The sequence below is a fragment of the Lithobates pipiens genome, unplaced genomic scaffold (assembly GCF_037356315.1).
Source record: "Lithobates pipiens isolate NorthernLeopardFrog02 unplaced genomic scaffold, aLitPip1_a1.2 Scaffold_8, whole genome shotgun sequence".
NCBI classification, from domain to species: Eukaryota; Metazoa; Chordata; class Amphibia; order Anura; family Ranidae; genus Lithobates; species Lithobates pipiens.
Window position 1 is genome coordinate 108,130,850 of NW_027507903.1, and position 20,673 is coordinate 108,151,522.

Below are 20,673 nucleotides of genomic sequence, written 5' to 3' on the forward strand. Positions count from 1 at the left end.
GGACGATTTGGGCGATATATGCAGGTGAGGTTGGTGATGTAGCTGGGGGCGATGTTGTGGATGGCCTTGTATGTTATGGTTAGCATTTAGAATTTTATACGGTGGGGGTAGGGGAAGCCAGTGAAGGGATTGGCAGAGAGGGGCAGCAGTCACAGATCGATTAGTGAGGTGTATTAGTGTAACAGCAGCATAATTGACTGAAGGGGGGATAGCCTGCGTAAGGGTAGGCCATTAAAGCGGACCTCCACCCTGAAGTGGAAGTTCCGCTCATCTGATCCCTCCCCCCCCTCCGGTGACACAATCGGCACCTTTCAGGGGGGAGGGGGGGTGCAGATACCTGGATAATCCAGGTATCGGCACCAACTTCTGGGACAAGCTTGCCGCTGTTGCCCCGCCCCCCCCGTTGTGTTCTGAGAAACACACAGTTCCCAGGACACAGCGGGGACCAGTACAGACACGCAGCGCGACTCGCGCATGCGCAGTAGGGAACTGGGCAGTGAAGCCGCAATGCTTCACTTCCCAATTCCCTGACAGAGGATGGCGTTGGGGGACCCTGGGACAGGTAAGTGTCAATTTATTAAAAATCAGAAGCTGCAATATTTGTAGCTGCTGGCTTTTCATATTTTTTTTTAAAGGTGCAGCTCCTCTTTAAGGAGAGAGTTTCAGTAGTCAAGGCGGGAAATAATCAAGGAGTGAATAAGTTGCTTTTTGAATTCTGGAGATGTTGTGGAGGTTAAGGCGACAGTATTTAGTCAGTGATTGGATGTGGGGACTGAAGGAGAGGTCAGAGTCAAGGATTACACCCAGCACCCTGGCATGTGTGGAGGGACCAATGGTTGTGCTGTTGATCTTAATGGTAAAGTCAAGGGGGGGAGGGGGGACCGGGAAGGAAGAAATATTACAAGCTCAGTTTTAGAAAGACTGAGTTTGAGAAAGTGGTGTGACATCCATACCGATATGTCATTCAGTAAGTTTGAGATCCGTGAGGAGATAGAGGGGGTTATTTGAGGAGTGGAGAGATAGATCTGGGTGAATGCTGTAAAAATGACCCTCTTACCTAGGATTTTATACTTATTCTGATCCTTACCCATCCCGATCCTGAGATCCCCTCTGCAAAAATTCCAATCCCAGATAACACAATTCATCTGGGGTAATAAGGGATATCACTGCTCTAAAAAAGTGCATTTCTTAGAAGATGTACCCAAGGTGGACTAGGTCTGGCAGACCTATGGAGATACTACCAAGCAGCTCAACTAACCCAGTTCTCGATCATATACTCACAGGGTAGTAGACCGGATTAGAGGTCGACCGATATGGGTTTTTCTCTGGCCGATATTTAGAAATCGTGGCGGCCGATGGCCGATATATGATGCTGATTTTTTTGGGCCGATATGTTAGGCCGATTTTTATTTATTTTTTTCCCTTCATCTCATAAAATCTAAGTTGGACACCTTTCACACTGGGATGTTTTTCAGGCGATTTTGGGCTAAAAATAGTGCCTGTAAATTGCCTTCAAAACGGCTCCCCTGCAGTCAGTGTGAAAGCTCGAGTGCTTTCACACTGAGGAGATGCGCTGGCAGGACATAAAAAAAAAAAAAAAAAATCCTGCAAGCAGCATGTTTGGAGCGGTGTAAAAAACGCTCCTCCACCACGCCTGCCCATTGAAATTAATGGGCACCACTGCTGAAGCGCATGCAATGCGATTTTGCAGCAGAGCTTCACTGCCCCGCTAGCAGCCGAATAGCGGGGCTAAAATGACGGTAAATCACTGCTAAAACTAGCAGCGTTTTACCGTCAACACCTGCCCGCTCCAGTGTGAAAGCAGCCTTAAGTGATGCAGAAAATTTCTTACACATTTATTAAACAAAACAAACCTCCAATCAGTTCACTTGTATGTATAATTTAGATTTAAAAAAAAAAAAACTATTTATTAAATACACAAAAACAGGTCCTCAAAACTTTTGGAGGGGGAAAAAAAAAAGGGCTAACTTTACTGTTTTATTTTTATTTTTTATTAATCTGTGTATTTTTTCCAAAATAATTGCGTTTGAAAGACCTCTGCGCAAATACCGCGTCACATAAAATATTGCAACAACCGCCATTTTATTCCCCAGGGTCTCTGCTAAAAAAATATATATAATTTTTGGGGGTTCTGAGTGATTTTCTAGCAGAAAATACTGGATTTTTACTTGTAAGCAACAAGTGTCAGAAAAGATTTAGTCTTTAACCACTTGCCGACCGCCGCACGACGATGTACGTCCTATTTTTGAAGAGGGATATCTCGGTAACGGCAGCAGCTGCTGCCACAACCGAGATATCCATCCCTTCAGGCGGCGGTCGGCTGTACGATAACGGTGGTCTCCGCGGCGGATTCGCCACGAGATCCCCGCTATCGGCGGCGGGAGAGGTGCCACCCCCCCTCCCGCACCTTCCGCCGCTTACCGGAGCCGTCGGTAGCGGCGGAGGCGATCGGGTCCCTTCATCTGCTGGGCATAGAGACAAGTGAGGCAAAGATGGCCCCCACTCGTCTCTATACCATAGGAGGGCGGAAGCGACGTCAAAACGTCACTTCCGCCCATACCTCTTAAAGGTATATTTTTTTTAAATGTCAGATTTTCTTTTTTTTTGTTGCATTTTAGCCCAAATATGAGATCTGAGGACTTTTTGACCCCAGATCTCATATTTAAGAGGACCTGTCATGCTTTTTTTCTATTACAAGGGATGTTTACATTCCTTGTAATAGGAATAAAAGTGATCCATTTTTTTTTTTTTTTAAACAGTGTAAAAATAAATAAAATCAATTAAAATAAATAAGAAAAAATAAAAATTTAAAAAAAAAAAAAAACACCCCGTCACGACGAGCTTGCGCACAGAAGCGAGCGCATACGTGAGTAGCGCCTGCATATGAAAACGGTGGTCAAACCACACATGTGAGGTATCGCCACGATCGGTAGAGCGAGAGCAATAATTCTAGCCCTAGATCTCCTCTGTAACGCAAAAAATGCAACCTGTAGAATTTTTTAAAATGTCGCTTATGGAGATTTTTGAGGCTAAAAGTTTGACGCCATTCCACGAGCGGGCGCAATTTTTAAGCGTGACATGTTGGGTATCAATTTACTCGGCGTACCATTATCTTTCACAATATAAAAAAAATTGGGCTAATTTTACTGTTGTCTTATTTTTTTATTCAAAAAAGTGAATTTTTTCCAGAAAAAGTGCGCTTGTAAGACCGCTGCGCAAATACGGTGTGAAAAAAAGTATTTCAATGACCGCCATTTTATTCTCTAGGGTGTTAGAAAAAAAACAATATAAAATGTTTGGGGGTTCTAAGTAATTTTCTAGCAAAAAAAACTGTTTTAAACATGTAAACACCAAGTCTGAAAAAGAGGCCTGGTCCTTAAGTGGTTAAATGGTTAAACTGAACTTCTACACAGGGAGTTCAGCCTATTGAAGAAGAAACATTGTATTACTTTGATCTTTTCTTGGCAGCCTGCCCAGAGAGGAGGAAAGTCCTTCACTGATGTCTTCAGGCAACTTACATTGACTTCTAATACAGAAGTCTTCCTCTATGGGTCCCCTCAGGGCAAGCCACTGAACTAGCAAACTGCATATGCCATCATCTGAATTATTCCATCTGCATCAAATTCAACATTTCATCTTATCTTTATGGACCTCAAAACCCAAACCCCTGAATATAACGGCATACAAAAAATGATTCTATGGCTGTATGGATCAGAGGGGAGGAAGATCTATGATTTATGCCTCACTTAGGGAGAATACTGAGAAACCACCTTACAAGCGGTAAACAGGATCTTCAGGTCACTTGCGATGCAAGCACGTGGTACTCAAAGTTCCAGAAGTCCTTTAAGGGCATAGCTAATGTCTCACTTATAGAGGCAAGTACCAAAATACTCACACACTGGTATAATGTACCTTTATGTATGACCAAGATTTTTCCAGGCACGTCCCCACTATACTTTAGAGGATGTGGGATGACGAGACCTTTATTCCACATATGGTGGAAGTGTCCTCATATTGGGGGCTTCTGGAACAGGATCTTTTCTTTGCTGTGCAAAGTGACCGGCGTGTCTGTGTCAAAAAACACCCGAGATTGCCTTACTGAACGGATGCCCAGTGGGATGTCCTAAGTATCTCTGGATTCTCGTTCATTTTATATTGCTGGTCACGAAAATCACGAGCCCGAGCATGGAAACAGCCTACAGTGTCCTTTGCTACTGTTAAAAGGAAAATATCCTGGGTAATGGTTCAGGAAAAGATAGTCAGTATCCACCAGTCCACTACAGATAAACATGACATGGTATGGGAACATTGGAAGACCTATATACAAAAAAAAATCCCAGCCCCTATAGCAGAATACAACAAATCTAGTCCTATGTAGCTCCCTGATGCCTTTATATCCTCACATATTTACTCTTTTCTTTCTCCTGCCTCCACTCTTCTCTGTATACCCTGGTAATCCACTTACTTGGTTTAGTATACAAACAACAGGGGATAGATTGTTACAGATGCTACAACAGGAGTCTTGAAACTACGGCTCTCCAGCTGTTTCAGAACTACACATCCCAGGCATTGTAAAACTCTGACATTCACAGACATGACTAGACATGATGGGAATTGTAGTTCCTGAACAACTGGAGGGCTGTAGTTTGAAGACCCCTGCTACAACAAGCTTGGCTCAGGAAAAATTTGGACCTTGGCTCTTAAGGTCAACACATAAAGATGTTATGGTCATCAATGACAAACACCATTTTCTTTTCTTCCTTTTCAGCACCCCGATACTCTAGAAGAAGTTCCATATTACAGGCTCTATGTATGCAACATATATAGCTTGGTATACCCTCTGTTTTATTATATGTTCCTTAATCTTTGGTGGCAATGCCTCCCTCTCCTCGACAGTTGGCTCCCAGTAGGGGTGTCCGGGTGAAGGAGACAAGATTCAGATGGTAAGATAAATACCATATGTATGCCTTCATATGTTAACAATAGGATTGTATCACAAACAGTTTCAATGTTATCTCATGATTCCTGCTCATGCCTCTTGTTTTGAAAAATCTAAATAAAAATATTGAAATAAACACCTTCAAACCATACTTTTAAATACACTAACAAACTGAACTCCAGCTCACACATTATAATCAGTTACAGCAAACCGTTTTTTCCTTTTGGAATAAAGGTTTTAAATGATAAAATAAAAGCCGATCATTTTGTCAGTGTTAAATGGTTTGTCTCAATGTAAACTGATGCATTCTGCTGGAGAGCTTGTGCTTTTTAAAGACAGACTTACTGGCCTGGATCGTCAGATGAAAATAGAAGAATGCAAGCCTATAAAAGAAAAGGAATGCAGCCATCACACCTGAGAATTGGTAAGCTGCAATATAATAAATGTTTGCTTTTGGGTTTATTACCACTTTAAAAAGAACATTAATTGTTATTGGTAAATTTCCACTTTAAACATGGATAATATACTTGTCATAACTTTCCCAGTTTTATTTAAGACCTATTTCTTACCTGGCATTCATTTTGTGAATTACTTTAATCAGGAAATATCTTAATGCCTATTAAGCAATACTCATAATAAACATTAATACTACGTAATTAAATTTAATAACAAATTTCCGTGTTCCTGTCCTCACACCTTGCGTGCCACATAGCACTATCCCACTGGCACGCTCTCTCTATACCACGAAGGCAACTTCCAGGAACTGGCAGGCTAGGCGATTAACCCTTTTGCTTCTTGGGAGATGAGCCAGCTCTTAGCACACAATCTAATAAGGAAGGAGACGGTGAAGGAGAAAGTCCTGTCACGCAACGAGGGAGAAACTACAGCTAATGTTTAGACTTTTAATTACTGGGTGACATGTGTGCAGTTAAAGAAGAAACGCCTCCCGCTTCACACACGCAAGGCAATGTTCGTAATACCACTCCTTTGGTAATATGGGATGTTATGTAAACTTTGCACTGGGGTGAACAGAGAGCACAGAAAGGAAATAGGGTGGTGGGGAGCAATTGGAAGCTGAAAGCAAACACCAAAAAAAATCTAATTAAAGTAAACTGGCGGGAGGGGGTGGGGGGGTTCTCCAGCAGACTGAACCCCAGCCAGAATGGAGCATGCTTTGATAGGAAGCTGAGGGGGGTGGTTGGCTGCTCAGGAAGCCAAGCAATTAAAGAGGCCTAGAGTGGAGGAGGGAGGGGTGTTGTTTGCAAAGTTTTACTATGAGATTTTACAGCTGCTAGTGAAGCCAGGCAGATATCGATAGAGTACTGTTCTTAACACGCAACACACATGCAAAGCAATCATTCACACTGTGGGAAGGGGCAAGGGTCACTTGTAATATACACAACACACCAGTAACCTATTTTCTGCTTGTGTAACTCTTCAACTGCAAACCTTTTTTTTTTTTTTTAATAGACAATCCTATCACACAAATCTCATGCTAATACAACACGCAACATGTTAAAACACAAACTCCTTCAGCACAATGATTTGGCAGTGTGGACAGGAATCTTGCCAGTAAAAAGATTACACAGGAAAAGGAACAGGTTAATTGACAAAAGCCAAAAGATAAACACTAAGGAACAAAGCTATGACATGCAGGATTTGTGGAGTGCACAATACAAACTCTAAAATGTTATTATGAATCTAGCAATAGTCAACATGATTTGGAAGAATGCTACATTTTCTTATAAAAAAACAAAAAAAAAAAAATACAAACACACAAATAAAATAAAATAAAAAAATACTTAAAAAAGCCCTATACTGCTGCATTTAGGCTGAATTAACAGAATACCACCAATCAGTTGTTTCAGAGCAGTGAAGTGCCAAGGTTACAGTCATGCCTGAAGTTGTTAATCCTTTACTGTAGCAGTAAGGCTGTAGCCTCACAAACCTATTTACCTCAGTCATTTTCCAAAGACAAATCACATTTATAAAGCCAAGCATTCCAAAGAAATGCAGCAGGCTGTGAGCTCTATTTTCAGTTCATGGGACAGCAGGTTGGTAGGGGGCCAAAAGAAAATACGCCCAGCTACCTGCTTAAAGGAGAAGTTCACTTTTTGGAAAAATAATAAATGCACATTTGTTTTTTTGAGCCTGTAAAGCAGCCAGCTATCCTCAACCAGATTTCAGTGGAACCCTCCAGAGGTTGCTAGGGGTTCCTTGAGCTGTGGATGATGACCCACCTATTTGATGATGCCTACAGATTTCAAGGTTCAGGACCACTTAGCAAAGCCAGCAGCATAACACCAAATATCTTTTTAGCTGTCTTTAAGGGTGGCATTCTAAACTCCACTTTATGGGGGACATTCTTCCTATTGGCCACTAATATAAGGAGCATTGTTCCTATTGAGCCCTGATGATTTGGTTTTAGTAAGGGTTCCTAGAGACATGAAAATTATTTTTGGGGTTCCTCTAGGGTTAAAAGGTTAAGAAAGCCTGCTGTAAAGCATAGCAACAGCGATCATCAGATCACTGGTGCCAGCCATGCAGGTATCCAGCAGATCTGCCAGTGTATCTGCATGCCCGTGCCTCCCATAGGGGTAAACAGATACAGGGCTACTACCACAGTGCTATGGTAGTTCATTAAAAACTTCAAGCCAACAGCCCCAAAGGATGCCACACCTTGTAGTTTTCCATGCTCAGACTCCTGTCAATCAGTGACACGGCAGGGTGGGCGTTTTTGTATAAATTGTGACAGCTAGCAGGGAGGGAGAAGGACCCCACTAGCTGTCACAGCAGGGATCGGGGAGGTGCAGGGGCTGGTCCATTCGTAACATGGTACATCCTGAATATGAGTGTAACATGTAACGAATGGTGAACTTATCCTTTAAGGCTAAGGTAACAAAGATTTAAATTTAAAGCAAATATGGTGTAGAATACAGAAATATAAAAAAATTACTAAAGGAGGTCTACGCATACCACCTTTGGTTGAAACTCCTAAATCAGTACTACCTGGAACCCCTAAGAAGCAACCCTCCCCTCCCCAATGCCTAAGGATTTATGAGCAGGCCTTGTTCAGTTCTTTTGAAAGGGCATGCTCATAGGGGCAGTGAAGAAAAGTAATTCCGTACATATCTGGTTCAGAATTTCTGGGCATGTCTGGAGTAGGTCATTCAGTAACAGAGATGTGAAAACCACTTATGCAGTCAGCTTGATGCTGCTAATGTTAAGCGGTCCAAATCTCAGCCAGTTCAGCAGAAAGATTAGTACTTCATTATTAAAAGCAACATGTAGTACAGGCCTCAAACTACAACAAAAATTCTTCCACTTTCAAATTTTTTTCTTCAAATTTTATTTTTTCTCTTCAAAACACTACTTCCATTGCCCAATTTTAAAAGCCGTTTCCACCATATTTAAACTTCAGAGATTTTTAAGTACCTGGGAACACATATGAAAATGTGCTGCACAAAGAAGCTGTGTGTCTTGCATATTCCTCCAATACAATCCATCGCAAATAGTCTAAGGCAGGCCATAGATGGTGCAAATTTCTTTCCTGCAACCAAGGACAGTGCTGACAGGGGAATCGCTCCTGCGGAGCAATTGTTTTCTCCCAGTGGGGGACTGGCAGGGAAAGCCGTCCACGGCAGAAGGAAAAAAAAAATTATTGCTAACGGCTATAGTAGCCACTAGGAATAGTCACAAGTGAATCCAGCAGGCTGGTTGTACCCAAGTTGATCGATCGATGGTTCAGCCTGCACACACACACACACACACACGATTTGAAGCTTCGAACCGTGTATGGCCGGCCTTAAAAGGTCAATTTAAAGGCTTTGGTGGTTGTTGGTTTTAAAGTTTAGGAGGTACAGTAGTTTGCCAGCAGCATGATATCAGTTCTCTGTAATAGAGGTGCAATAAAATAATCCAGTAAGCATCCAGTGTGCCAAAGTCTAAAGATGAACTCCAGGCATACACAGCGGAACTACATATATAAGAACTGTCTAACCTGCCAAAGGTTTTTTTACTGTCTGGTCATAGGATCTACACCTACCACACAGCATGCCCAGCCTGATGACCTAACTGTTCACCTTGGACATAAACATGCATTTCTTCATACATGGATGCTAAGGCAGCCTATTCATTTATTCTGAATAGGTCCTTGATAAGCCAAAACACATGAAGCCTGCATTACTTTTGGGAAATTTAGAGCACCAACAAACACAGGGGTTGATTTACTAAAATTAGAGTGTGAAAAATCTGGTACAGGTCTGCATAGAAACCAGTTTCCATTTTTTTTTTGTCAAAGCTTAATTGAAGAAGCTGAAATTAGAAGCCGATTGGCTACCATGCACAGCTGCACCAGATTTTGCACTATCCAAACTTTTAGTAAATCAACCCAACAGTAGTCACGCCTAAGGCCGGGTTCACACTGGTACGAGAAATGCTTCGACATTGGGAGCTCATGTCACATGACATGTGAAAATCAATGTTTCCCTATGAGAGCCATCTTCACTGGTCTGACATAAGTCGGTCTGACTTTGAAAATGCTCCCTGCACTACTCTGGTCCGACTTTGATCCTACTTCAGCCAATTCAATATCACTGAAGTCGGATAGCCATCTTAACTGATCCGACTCTGGCACGCAACTGATGATCTTGAAGGGGAACTCCACACCAAATAAAAAAAAATGCGGCATGGGTTCCCCCTCCAAGAGCATACCAGGCCCTTTGTTCTGGTATGGATTTTAAGGAGAACCCCCACGCCAAAAAAAACTGCATGGGGGTCCCTCCAAAATCAATACCAGACCCTGTCCGAGCACACAACCCAGCAGGTCAGGAAAGGGGGTGGGGTTGAACGAACGCCCCCGCCCCCTCCTGAACCATACCAGGCCACATGTCCTCAACATGGGGAGGTGGGTGCTTTGGGGCAGCGGGGGCCCTTCTCCCCCCCCCACCCCAAAGCACCCATGTGAGCATTTGAGAGCCTGCTATGGTCTCACATCCTTTCTCATAGTTTGCCCCTACCCATTCACCTGAAAAAAATAAATAAAAAAGGTGTTGAAAACGCAGCACACAGTACACAAGTTTTTAAAGTAATTTATTAAGGCAGCTCCGTAGTCGCTTTCCGATTTCTTCTCCCTTTGTCTTCTGCCTCTGTTGGGTCTTCTCCCTCTGTTCTTCTTCTGATGTTGACTCAACGGTCTCTCCCGCTCTAATGCTGGGGGCTTAGTGTGCCACTATTATATGTTGGCATGGGGTGGGGTCATCTCATGTGGAGGCCCCACCCCTTATATCATCACCCCATCATGCCCTGGGCGGTGACATCATAAGGGATAGGCCTCTGGATGACGTCACCCAGGGACCTAACCCCATGCCAATATAAGTAGTGGCACACAGCGCACCCAGCATTAGAGCGGGATAGAGCGTTGAGTCAACATCGGAAGAACAGAGGAAGAAGACGACAGCGGAGAAGACCTGGCAAAAGAGAGAGAAGACAGCGAAGAAAACTCGGCAGAGGCAGAAGACAGCGGACAGATGGAGGAGAACTGGAGAGAGCTATAAGAAATCAGCGGAGAAGTAATCGGAAGCGATGCCAGAGCTGACTTAATACATTTATTTAAAAACCTGTGTACTGTGTTTTATTTTTGACTTTTTTTTTTGTTTATTTTTTTAGGTGAATGGGTAGGGGTACAATGTACCCCATACTCACATAGGGAGGGGGGCCAGGATCTGGGGGCCCCCTTGTTAAAGGAGGCTTCAAAATTCCGATAAGCCCCCGCCCGCAGGCCCAGACAACCAACGGCCAGGGTTGTTGGGAAGAGGCCCTTGTCCTCATCAAAATAGGGACAAGGCACTTTGGGGCGGCGGGGGGGAGCAAGGCCCCCCTGCCCCAAAGCACCCACCCACCCCATATTGAGTGCATGTGGCCTAGTACGGTTCAGGAAACAGGGGTGGGGCTGCTCACTCATCCCCACCACCTTTCCTGACCTACCGGGCTGGTATGCTCTTAAAGGAGGAACCCATGGTGTTTTTTTTTTTTCTTTTCAAATTTTGATGTGGCGTTTCCCCTAAAGATTCATACCAGACAAAGTACCTGCATTGTCAGGATCTAAGTCGGATCCCCATTCATTGAAGTCAGACTTCAAGTCGTAGGGCAAAGTCGGATCCAGTCGTATGATTGTCGTGACTTACCAGTGTGAACCCAGCTTAAAGGGTATGGTGCACTAAAGTAGTTCTCGAGTATCCCCTGCAACATGATCAGGTCTTTACCCACCTGTAGCAGGTTCCCAATCTTCAACGAATTCTGCTCTTATAGGCTCTGTCAACCTTTGGGAGCATATCACACCCATATTTAGATTAGAATGTCTGACATGCTCGTGCAGTAACCCCCCCCCCCCCCAGTTATCTTCCACCTGCACCCCTTGTCACAGGTCACAATTTAAAAACAAACAAACAGTGTGACTGTGTTAGGCTCCGCTCACACATCTGTCATTCATTCACAGCAGACAGCTTGTAGTTCTCAATTATCTGTGAGGTCGTTGGAGAGCACTCTCGTGCGTAAATGATCTGTCTGCTGAGAGTCTGCAGGAGTCCAGCAATGCACTGTGATCTACTGACCACGGGTGAAATGCTTTCCAGATGGAAAAAATAAACATTTTGTTTTCTTCATAAATATGTGCATTTATTATTTTCTCAAAAGGTGCATTAGCTTTTAAGTCTGTAGTGTCTGACACTTTTACATATAACGCATTTTACCAGCTGCCCCTGGGCAATTTAAAAGCCAATATACTTTGTAAATTGACAATTACTGATACAAAGTAGATTTTATGTTGCCAGAAACTTGCCAGTTTAAAGAATTTAATGCTGAAGAAGACTACTATACATCTCAATTCTCTTACCTGTACAGTATTCCATTCCACCAGGATGTGGTACAACAATTCTTCTATATACAATTGGATCAGACTCTAGTATATTCTCGTCATGTCTGTAATTTGGGGGTCTTTCACTAGGTGTACCTCGTGACCTAGCTCCTCCTCCACCCCCTCGCCTTTCATGGGTGTCTATCTGCTCAAATACAGCTGCTTTATCAAAAAGAGCAAGGTTCCCCTCAAAATCAAAATCTGTGCCTGGAATTTCATCCAACTCTTCTCCAAAGCACTCATCATCTCTAGCTTTAAGCTGTCCATTCTTGGGTCCATTCTTCTTGGGGGTCACCTGGTTTGGATAGCGGCTGCTTGAAGACCCTGCGTGAAGAAAAAAAAATAAATAAAAAAAAAGTAGAACATAACGACATTCTACAAAATATCAGTAAAGAGGACATGCAAAACTTGCCATGATCAGCTAAAATACATTTTAGTGGATGGCTATGAAACCCAAGCAACAGAAAAGGATGATTTGGAAGGCGCAGTGTTTTAGGGGAGCATTTTAAAAAAAAATCCTTATAAAACGGTTTCCGTGAGAGTCTGTAATTAGCACGGTATGTCCTCAAGATGTTTATTTACATGACTTGAAAGTATGTCTGCTTACACATTGTACTCAGTTCTCTATGCTCTTAACACACAGATCTCCTAAAGCAAATCACAGCACCAAATAGAGTCTAGCCAGTGTCCTTAGGAGACCTGTGGTAAGGTCATACGCTGAGTCACACTGTGTGCTCTAGAACTACAGAAAGTCAAAGCAAAGGTTTCTAATGTAGTCTGCTTTTGGGATGCAATAATTTGCTGTAATACGAACACCATAAATACCCACAAAGGGTTTTTAGACTATTCCTCAACAAGGCTAATGACAGATATCGAGCAGCTGCACTGTTAGGCATTGTTCATCATTTAAGAGTCTAAAGTTTCAAAAAGTGTGGGCAAGGCAGCAATGAAGTCAGAGAGAAGGTGATGCTGAAACTGTGAATACAACATTAATCTGTACCATGCTATTGGGCAAGTCTCCTGAAAATACAAACCTTCCCGGTTGTCATGTAGATCCAATGACTTCATCCACTGGCCTGAAACAAGTAGGGAGACCATCAGTTTAATCTTCCTTCATTACATACTTGTTCCAAGTCAGTGACCCATGAAATACTGAAACCAGAAAATTAGCATTTTCAGGAGGTGGTAAGCAATCGCAGCCTATAGGTTTCTCCTAGGACAGGTTTCCATTGAATGTTAAGCAGGGAGCAGTCTCATTGCGTAGGTCAAACCTATATTCAAAAAAGCAGGCCTCATGTCAAGAGAATTATGTAGCCGTTGCTGACTCTCCCTTTGAGAACATTTGTTCCCTGGCAGTCATACTACTGCTTTGGCTTTTAACTGCTAACTCAGAAGTATAGATAAGGAATTCTCACATATTTCTAGCACCCATTTACAGCATGCTTACTTTAGGGGATTCAAAAGTGTTGAATCCAGAAAGGGCCAGGCAACTAATCTTTTTAGAATCAGGACAACAATGGCAGCTCTTTTCTTATTAAATGGCGACCAATTTTAATCCGTTTTCATTGATGGCAACTCGGGACTATTTTATTAACAAGAACCATAAACCTGGATTTCAACAATTTCCGCCCCGTTCACATAACCATGATTTTGACATGTGATTTTCATGCGATTCTGCATGTCGCATAAGGCACCCATTCACTTGAATCGGCTGCTCTATGCACATTTGTCACAAGTTTTATGCAGTTTATGAAGACATAGTTTGCCATGAATGTTCCATGACATAACATAGCAATACAGCATGACAGGTACTCTATATGGAGAGATCTGGGGTTTAAGCATAATTTTTTGATCTTTTGCTTTTCTTTTTTATTTAATTTTTTTTTTTTTAAAAGGCTTGCTTACCAGATCGCTGCTGGAGATGCCGGGAGGAGCAGGGAACAATTCTCCACATCTTTTAGACTTGCCCCAACCTTGAGCAGTCCTGGAAGCAAATCAGCCTCACTGCCCAAACATTTACGGAATGTCCAATCTCTGATGATCCTGCTTTCTTTTTACTTAATGCCTCCAATATGGCAGGAAAAATGTACAAAAAAAAAAAAAAAACGGTTACTCACCATCTTCTTGACGCTGCCAAAGATGGCATTCCTCTTCGCTGGAAATCTACGCAGCCTTTGACCATAGGTCTATGGCTTAAAAGTAGAGGAAATAAAATGGGAGGCTCTTATTCCTATGGCTCATCACCAACACGAACACTACTCTAAAACATGGACATTATGGAAAATGTTAATCTTCTCTGATGAGGGCCAGGCCCTTTTTGAAAGCGACACTGTAGACTAAATTTGTCCTGACACATATATGGGTGAAGTCTGTATTTTGATGACACCGATTACACATTCTGTTAACATTGAGTTCACAACTCTCCATTTCTCCCCTCCATTCCCTCCCCCTCTCCCGGCTCTTACCCTTCTGAATAGGGATGAGCTCAGGCGTGTTCGCATGGAACACGTGCAGAGCCCGCCAGGAAGTCAGCACAGCTCTGCGCTAATCACAGGCAGTGAGACATTGCCAATCTCTGCAGCTGCACATCGGGGCAATGTCTCACTGCCTGTGATTAGTGCTGCGCCAACTTCCTGGTGGGCTCTGCACATGTTCCATGCAAACACGCCTGAGCTCATCCCTACTTCTGAACGTTCCTTCCCCCGCCCCCCTCTTTTTTTCTTTCCCCTTTTCTTTCTGTGTTCTCTTTTTTTTTCCATTTCTAGCCTGCTCCTAATCTCTCAATTCCTCTGTTCCTTTTCTTTGTCGCCATATTTATACGGTTCTATCATTTCTTTTCCAGTACAGAAAATTGGAAAATGATTTAGGCAGGATCCATGGACTTGTCTTGTTCAGCAATTTATTCCACGGCAGTATTCTATTTCACTTTTGTGAAAGCATGTTGTCATGCTTTTTTGGTCCTTTAAATAGGGATACGTGAATCAATGGGGTCATTATGTATAATGTCTTTTGTTCTGTATTACAAACTCATATATTACACCGTTTACTGTTCTCTATACCATTGTACTTCTCTAATGTGTTCTGATGCCATGATTCATGTCTTTTGATTAGCTAAATAAAAGATAAAAAAAAAAATTGTTTACATGCCGGAGGAACTTGAAGTGACGTCATGTCGCTGCTCCGGTACTCCAGGGCCATAGAGATGAGCGGAGGCCATCTTGCCTTCAATGATCTCTATTGCAAGCCATCGCTGGCACCAGATGGGTCCCAGGCTTCAACCATCGGTCAGGTAAGCCAGGGAAACGGTGGTGGGGGTGCCACTCAGACCACTTTTACCTTGTAGAGAATTGCTGGCTGAAAAAACAATACCGGAGTGATGGCATTTTGCTACAGCCATAACCCTGATAGACATTTGACATCCTAGATGGCAAATAGAATATCTCCTGGATTGTAAGCTCTAACGAGCGGTGCTCTCTGATTCCTGCTGTACTGAATTGTGTTGTAACTGTACTGCTCGCCCTCATGTTGTAAAGGGCTGCGCAAACTGTTGGCGCTATATGAATCCTGTATAATAATAATAATGGCCCGGTCAGCAAATGGTTAAAGTGGCTGGCAAGTGAGCATATAAAGTTTTTCAGTGCAGTTTTGTTTTATAAACTAGTTAGCACTTACAGCAAGAATACATATTAGATTAGTATATTTATCAACCAATTCCTGTTCTAGAAAGCAGATTATTAAAGGCCTAGTGCACATGGATGCCTAAAAGCATTTTTTTTATTTAGGCTTTTTTTTCTGTTCTAAATACAGCTCATTGTTATATTAGGCATGTAAACTTGTGCTGAGTATAGATCAGTAAAAAAATAAATAAATAAATAAATAAAAATCTGCATTGCTGGAGAGTATTTATGTGCATGCTCCACAGCTCAAGAAATGCTAGAAGAATTTTTACACAAGTGTACAAGCAAAATCACGTGAATACATGCACTTATACGGTCCATCCTTCCATTTTTTATGCAGATATTTTCTGCCAGGAATTAGATGTTCAAGCATCAGTATCATGTGCAAGTACCCCAACTGATAAAATATCTTCAGTGAATAGCAAAATTCACATCTTATAGCCCAGTGATGGCGAACCTTGGCACCCCAGATGTTTTGGAACTACTTTTCCCATGATGCTCATGCACTCTGCAGTGTAGTTGAGCATTATGGGAAATGTAGTTCCAAAACATCTCAGGCCATTACTGTTCTAGCCTATTTCTTTCAAACATGAATTGCACACATCTGTTTCAGATTATTATTAACGCATATTGTATGCATACATTTTATTTCTGGAGATAGTGGTTTAAATACTTGGCACACAAGTGGAGAGATAGAATTGCAAGCGTCATAAAAAAAAGTATTATCCCCCCCCCCCCTTTTTTCACATCTCACAAAGCTTTTCTTTCAGCTTGTACATGTAACAAAGTCATCCATCTCATGTGCACAGAAAAGGTATAGTGTACATGGTCTACAATTACAACTTGTTCTCATCTCGTGCTGATGGAGGAACTCCCACCTCCTGGGGGATGAACTGATGTATTATACCTCCGTGACAGTATGCGAGTTGGAAAGCAGCACACGCATTGAGACATGAACTCTGTCAACCGCGGCCTAGGCAATGTTAATCTAATTGCGTCTGTGGAGAGCTTATTATGCATTATTCTCTCTCAGCCAGAAATATGACTTCAATGAATGAATCCCTGAAGAAACACTGTGAAAAACACATCCCCCTCCAGCACACGCACACTTCTGTAGCGTTGGTGCGTGCAAGGAGTTTGTTCATCAGTTGTGGGGAAACCATCTCACAGTCTCAGATATCCTGCAAATCTGGCTCATCTGGCAGGCTGTATGTCTTTGAAAACAGGCAGACAGAAGCAGAACTCCAGATATTATGAAAAGTGGCCTTTCACATGTATTGGTGTATAAAATCAAGAGCAGTAATATTCTGAATAAAGTGACACTAAATTATATCCTTATTTTCCAAAGATAATCCATACACATCCACTACTTAATAGTTATCTATTTTTCATGAAATACATTTCTTGCTGTATTTTTCTGCCTCCTTGTAATATCCTCTGTGAGCTTCTAAAACCTCTTCTTTTTATCCCACTCACTGCCTTCTGTTTTGAAATGTTGGTCATGGTCATGTGGGCAGCACAGTGGTGTAGTGGTTAGCACTCTCGCCTAGCAGTAAAAAGGGTTGCTGGTTTGAAACCCAACCATGACACTACCTGCCTGGAGTTTGCATGTTCTCCCTGTGCCTGCGTGGATTTCCTCCGGGTACTCTGGTTTCCTCCCATACTCCAAAGACATGCTGGTAGGTTAATTGGCTTTTGGATTTTAAGCTCCTTGAGAGTAGGGACTGATGTGAATATATATGTAAAATGCTGCATAAATTGATGGCGCTATATAAGTACCATAAATAATAATAACAACATGCACTGCTCTATGCACACCATAAATCCCAAAATCTATAGTCCCTAGTCCAGTGGTTCTCAATAGCCAGGCCGTGCCCTCCTTCCTCCTGGGCCTTCAGCTGGCTGCAGATCCCCTGACCTCCCAAACTGCCCCCAACTTGCTGCAGAACCTCTTCATATAGGCACAGATGTAGTGACAAAACGCGTCAAGGCGGAGCCTGTGATGTCATCACGCACAATCAGGAAGCAGAGAATGAGCCGCTGGGGACACGGGTATGAGAATCTGTGAATGTTTCAGTGATCCAGGGATTTCCTACCCTAAGCATACAAGGGATTCACCTGTGTGCATCAGGAATAGTTCATCTGTAAATGTAAGGTGTTTACCGTTATATTAAAGATAGTGTTTTTAAACGATAAACACTATGTCAAGTTCTTTCCTACCCTTATGATATCTACTTATGAGGAACGCCATTTGAGAGACAGAGTCCTTATGCAGATAGAAGAACGGCAAATTGCTGGATATATACCCCTAAGGCAGGGCTGTCCAAACTTTTTTCAAAGAGGGCCAGATTTGATGAAGTGAACATGCACGAGGGCCGACCATTGAGGGCTGACCATTCTGTCTGCGTGTTCGTTCAAGCACTAATACACTGCCCAGCAAGAATTCTCTTGCCTCTGCTCTTTAGGGGTACCATTAATTCTTAATGGTATCCCACACATTGGATGTGGGGTGCTTTTGGAGCAGTTCAATAAAAAAAAAAAAAAAAAAGAAGAAAGATTGGGGACTTCTTTCCCTGCATTTTTGTGGGTTGCGAAGCCCATTGGAATGAATGGGCTTCCCTACACGCAGCCCGTAGCCACACAGATGAGATGGATTGCTTTGCAGAGGAGCAGCAGTCCTGGCTGCTATCACACACAAGCCTTACAAAAGCAGTTCTGATGGTACAAGAATGGGGGGGGGGGGGGGGGGGGGGGGTCTGGATTAAAAGTAACATACACACAGACACATGCAGAAAAATGCACGCACACACACATGCATACACACAGACATACATACAGACAGACACATGGCCACACACATGAATAAAGCACTTTTAAAACTAATCTAGCTTGTAGCATAGTACAGTACCTTTCCAGCTTCCTCATTCAGCCGGTACTGCACTGTAGGGGGAAGCAGAGAGCACAGCACACTCCTCTGCACTTTACTTTAACTTTTGGGGCTGAGGAGCTTCTCACAGTGCCGATGTACAGCTCGGCAGGGGATCGCTCATCTGACAGCCCTGATAGCCAGGCGGGCCATTCAAAACCGGACCGCGGGCTGTGATTGGCCCGCGGGCCGGACTTTGGACATGCCTGCCCTAAGTGGAAGGTGCCATTGGACCCTATGGTGAGTCTCCTTGTGAGGTGAGCGCTTAGAGTGACAGTTGGAGGACACTGTGGTGTGCATAGTCACCATCATTTGGACTGTCACCATTGGCTAAATAGACACTTGCACGAAGAGGAAAGCACCTATAGACTGGAATTGATTAACCACTGCATCAAGTTTACCACTCATATCAACAGTTTTTTACCTTTTTTTTGTGTTTCTTAGTGCCCTCCTACAACCTTCTGCGGTGCCTCCAAGTCTACCACAGTGCCTCTGCGGTGCCTCCAAGTCTACCACAGTGCCTCTGCGGCGCATTTGTTGGTAAAATCAGGATAGTTTTTTTTATACAGGTACAAAAAAAGGGGGGGGGGGGGGTTGGGTTGGAGCTCTAAAGTCTCTTTTTTGAAACAGAGAAAGAGACTGAAGACAGTCTCTTTCAATAAAACTTGAGCTGCACTGTATATGAATGAATAGGAATCAGTATAGACTCCAATTCATTCATAAAATTGACGCACACAGTGTGCGATCGGTAATGATCACTGACTATTCGTTCAGGAAAGGAAGGGGGCTGGTAAACAGTTTACTAGCTGCCCCCCCGCCCCGCCTGCTACATCCTGACAGATCGGTCAACGACTGCTCCATGCTGACAGATATGTCAGCAGCTGCAGCCGTCAGGAGGGAGAGGAAGAAGAGCAAATTCAGGGAGGGGGCGCCCAGACATCAGGGAGGTGGGTTAATCCCTCTGTGCATACACGGAAAGGGGGAGGTGGGAGAGCCAGCTAACAGCTTCAGGGAGATGGCGCCTAGACATCAGGTAGGCGGAGGGCACTAAAAGGGGGCAGAAAGCAGGCAGAGGGGGTATGGTGAAGAAGCGGGAGACATGCAAGGAAGCCGTGCTGGGAGGGGGTCACATTTTAGGTCAATTTCTCTGATCAGTAGCTTATCAGCTGCTGATCAGAGCTATTAGTTTGCTGAATAACTCTGCTATAAGTTAGTTCATGGTTAACTTAAGTGACCATGAGCATAAAGCCGAGGAGCAATGCGGATCCATACAGTGCACAGACCTGGTCAGCAGGAAGCAGTGCTCTAGGTCCGTACGTTATATGAACCTAGCAGCTAAAAGGTTAAAGCCATGCTTTAATTAGCGGTCACATGACCACACAGCCTTCACTGTTCCCCATAGGAGGGCATGTCTGTGTATATCAAACATACATTACACACGGCAACACCTTCTTCCTGCATGGAGTTGCAGGACGCTGTGTCTATGCACAGCATGCCTGTATCTCCTGTAGCCCCATATAGACACCCCAGCCAGCGCTGCTGTTTATTCCAACAGAAGCCACTATCAAGCAGTACATAGCTACGTAAACTGACCATACTAGCATGGATCTGCTTGCCTGCTTGGTGTGGTCAGTTGAATTAGGATAAAAGGGGTCCCGGAAGATCACCATCCTATATCGCCAGCTCGCTACCTGTGAAGCATGTCAGCTGCACATGTGAATGAGCCCTGAACCATCTTAAGGCTGCAGAATAACCCAAACTTTGCGATAATAAAAGTGTACTTCCAAACATTAGACCTGTGTTCTATTTGCAAATGAGATCGTTTGTTAAAAAATTGCATTGTATACTTTCAAATATTTTTAGATTAGCTAGGTATTACAACAAGTGTTGTTGTTTTTTTGCCTTACCTTGTAATGGCGGTCTCACATGTTACACTAAAAGGGAGGGTTGCAGGTCACACAGCATCCAACTGATGGCTTGCTTTTTATCCTGTATCTCATCACAAATTTGAGATGTGATGAAACACATCCCTTTCCTTCATTGCTCTGACAGCTTGTGTCTATTTCAGATCTATTTACTATATAGCTTTAACCTGCAGAACACTAGACTTCAAAACACAGTGATTGTGGGATGTGAGGAAAGTATCAGTTGTTAAAAGTAAAGACAGTAATCACGCATTAACCTGTGCAGTGCCATG

The 20,673-nt window shown here is 43.1% G+C and overlaps 1 protein-coding gene across 4 annotated transcripts in view; it reads right to left on the minus strand.

Annotated features, from left to right (window-relative positions):
- The window catches only part of EDC3 (enhancer of mRNA decapping 3), a 90,582-nt gene that overhangs the window by 24,133 nt on the left and 45,776 nt on the right, over positions 1 to 20,673 (minus strand). For all 4 annotated transcript variants that reach the window (XM_077472964.1, XM_077472963.1, XM_077472965.1 and 1 more), the window contains one exon: positions 11,853 to 12,197. In XM_077472964.1, coding sequence (XP_077329090.1) covers positions 11,853 to 12,197 — 345 coding nt within the window. The remainder of the gene's footprint in view (positions 1 to 11,852; positions 12,198 to 20,673) is intronic.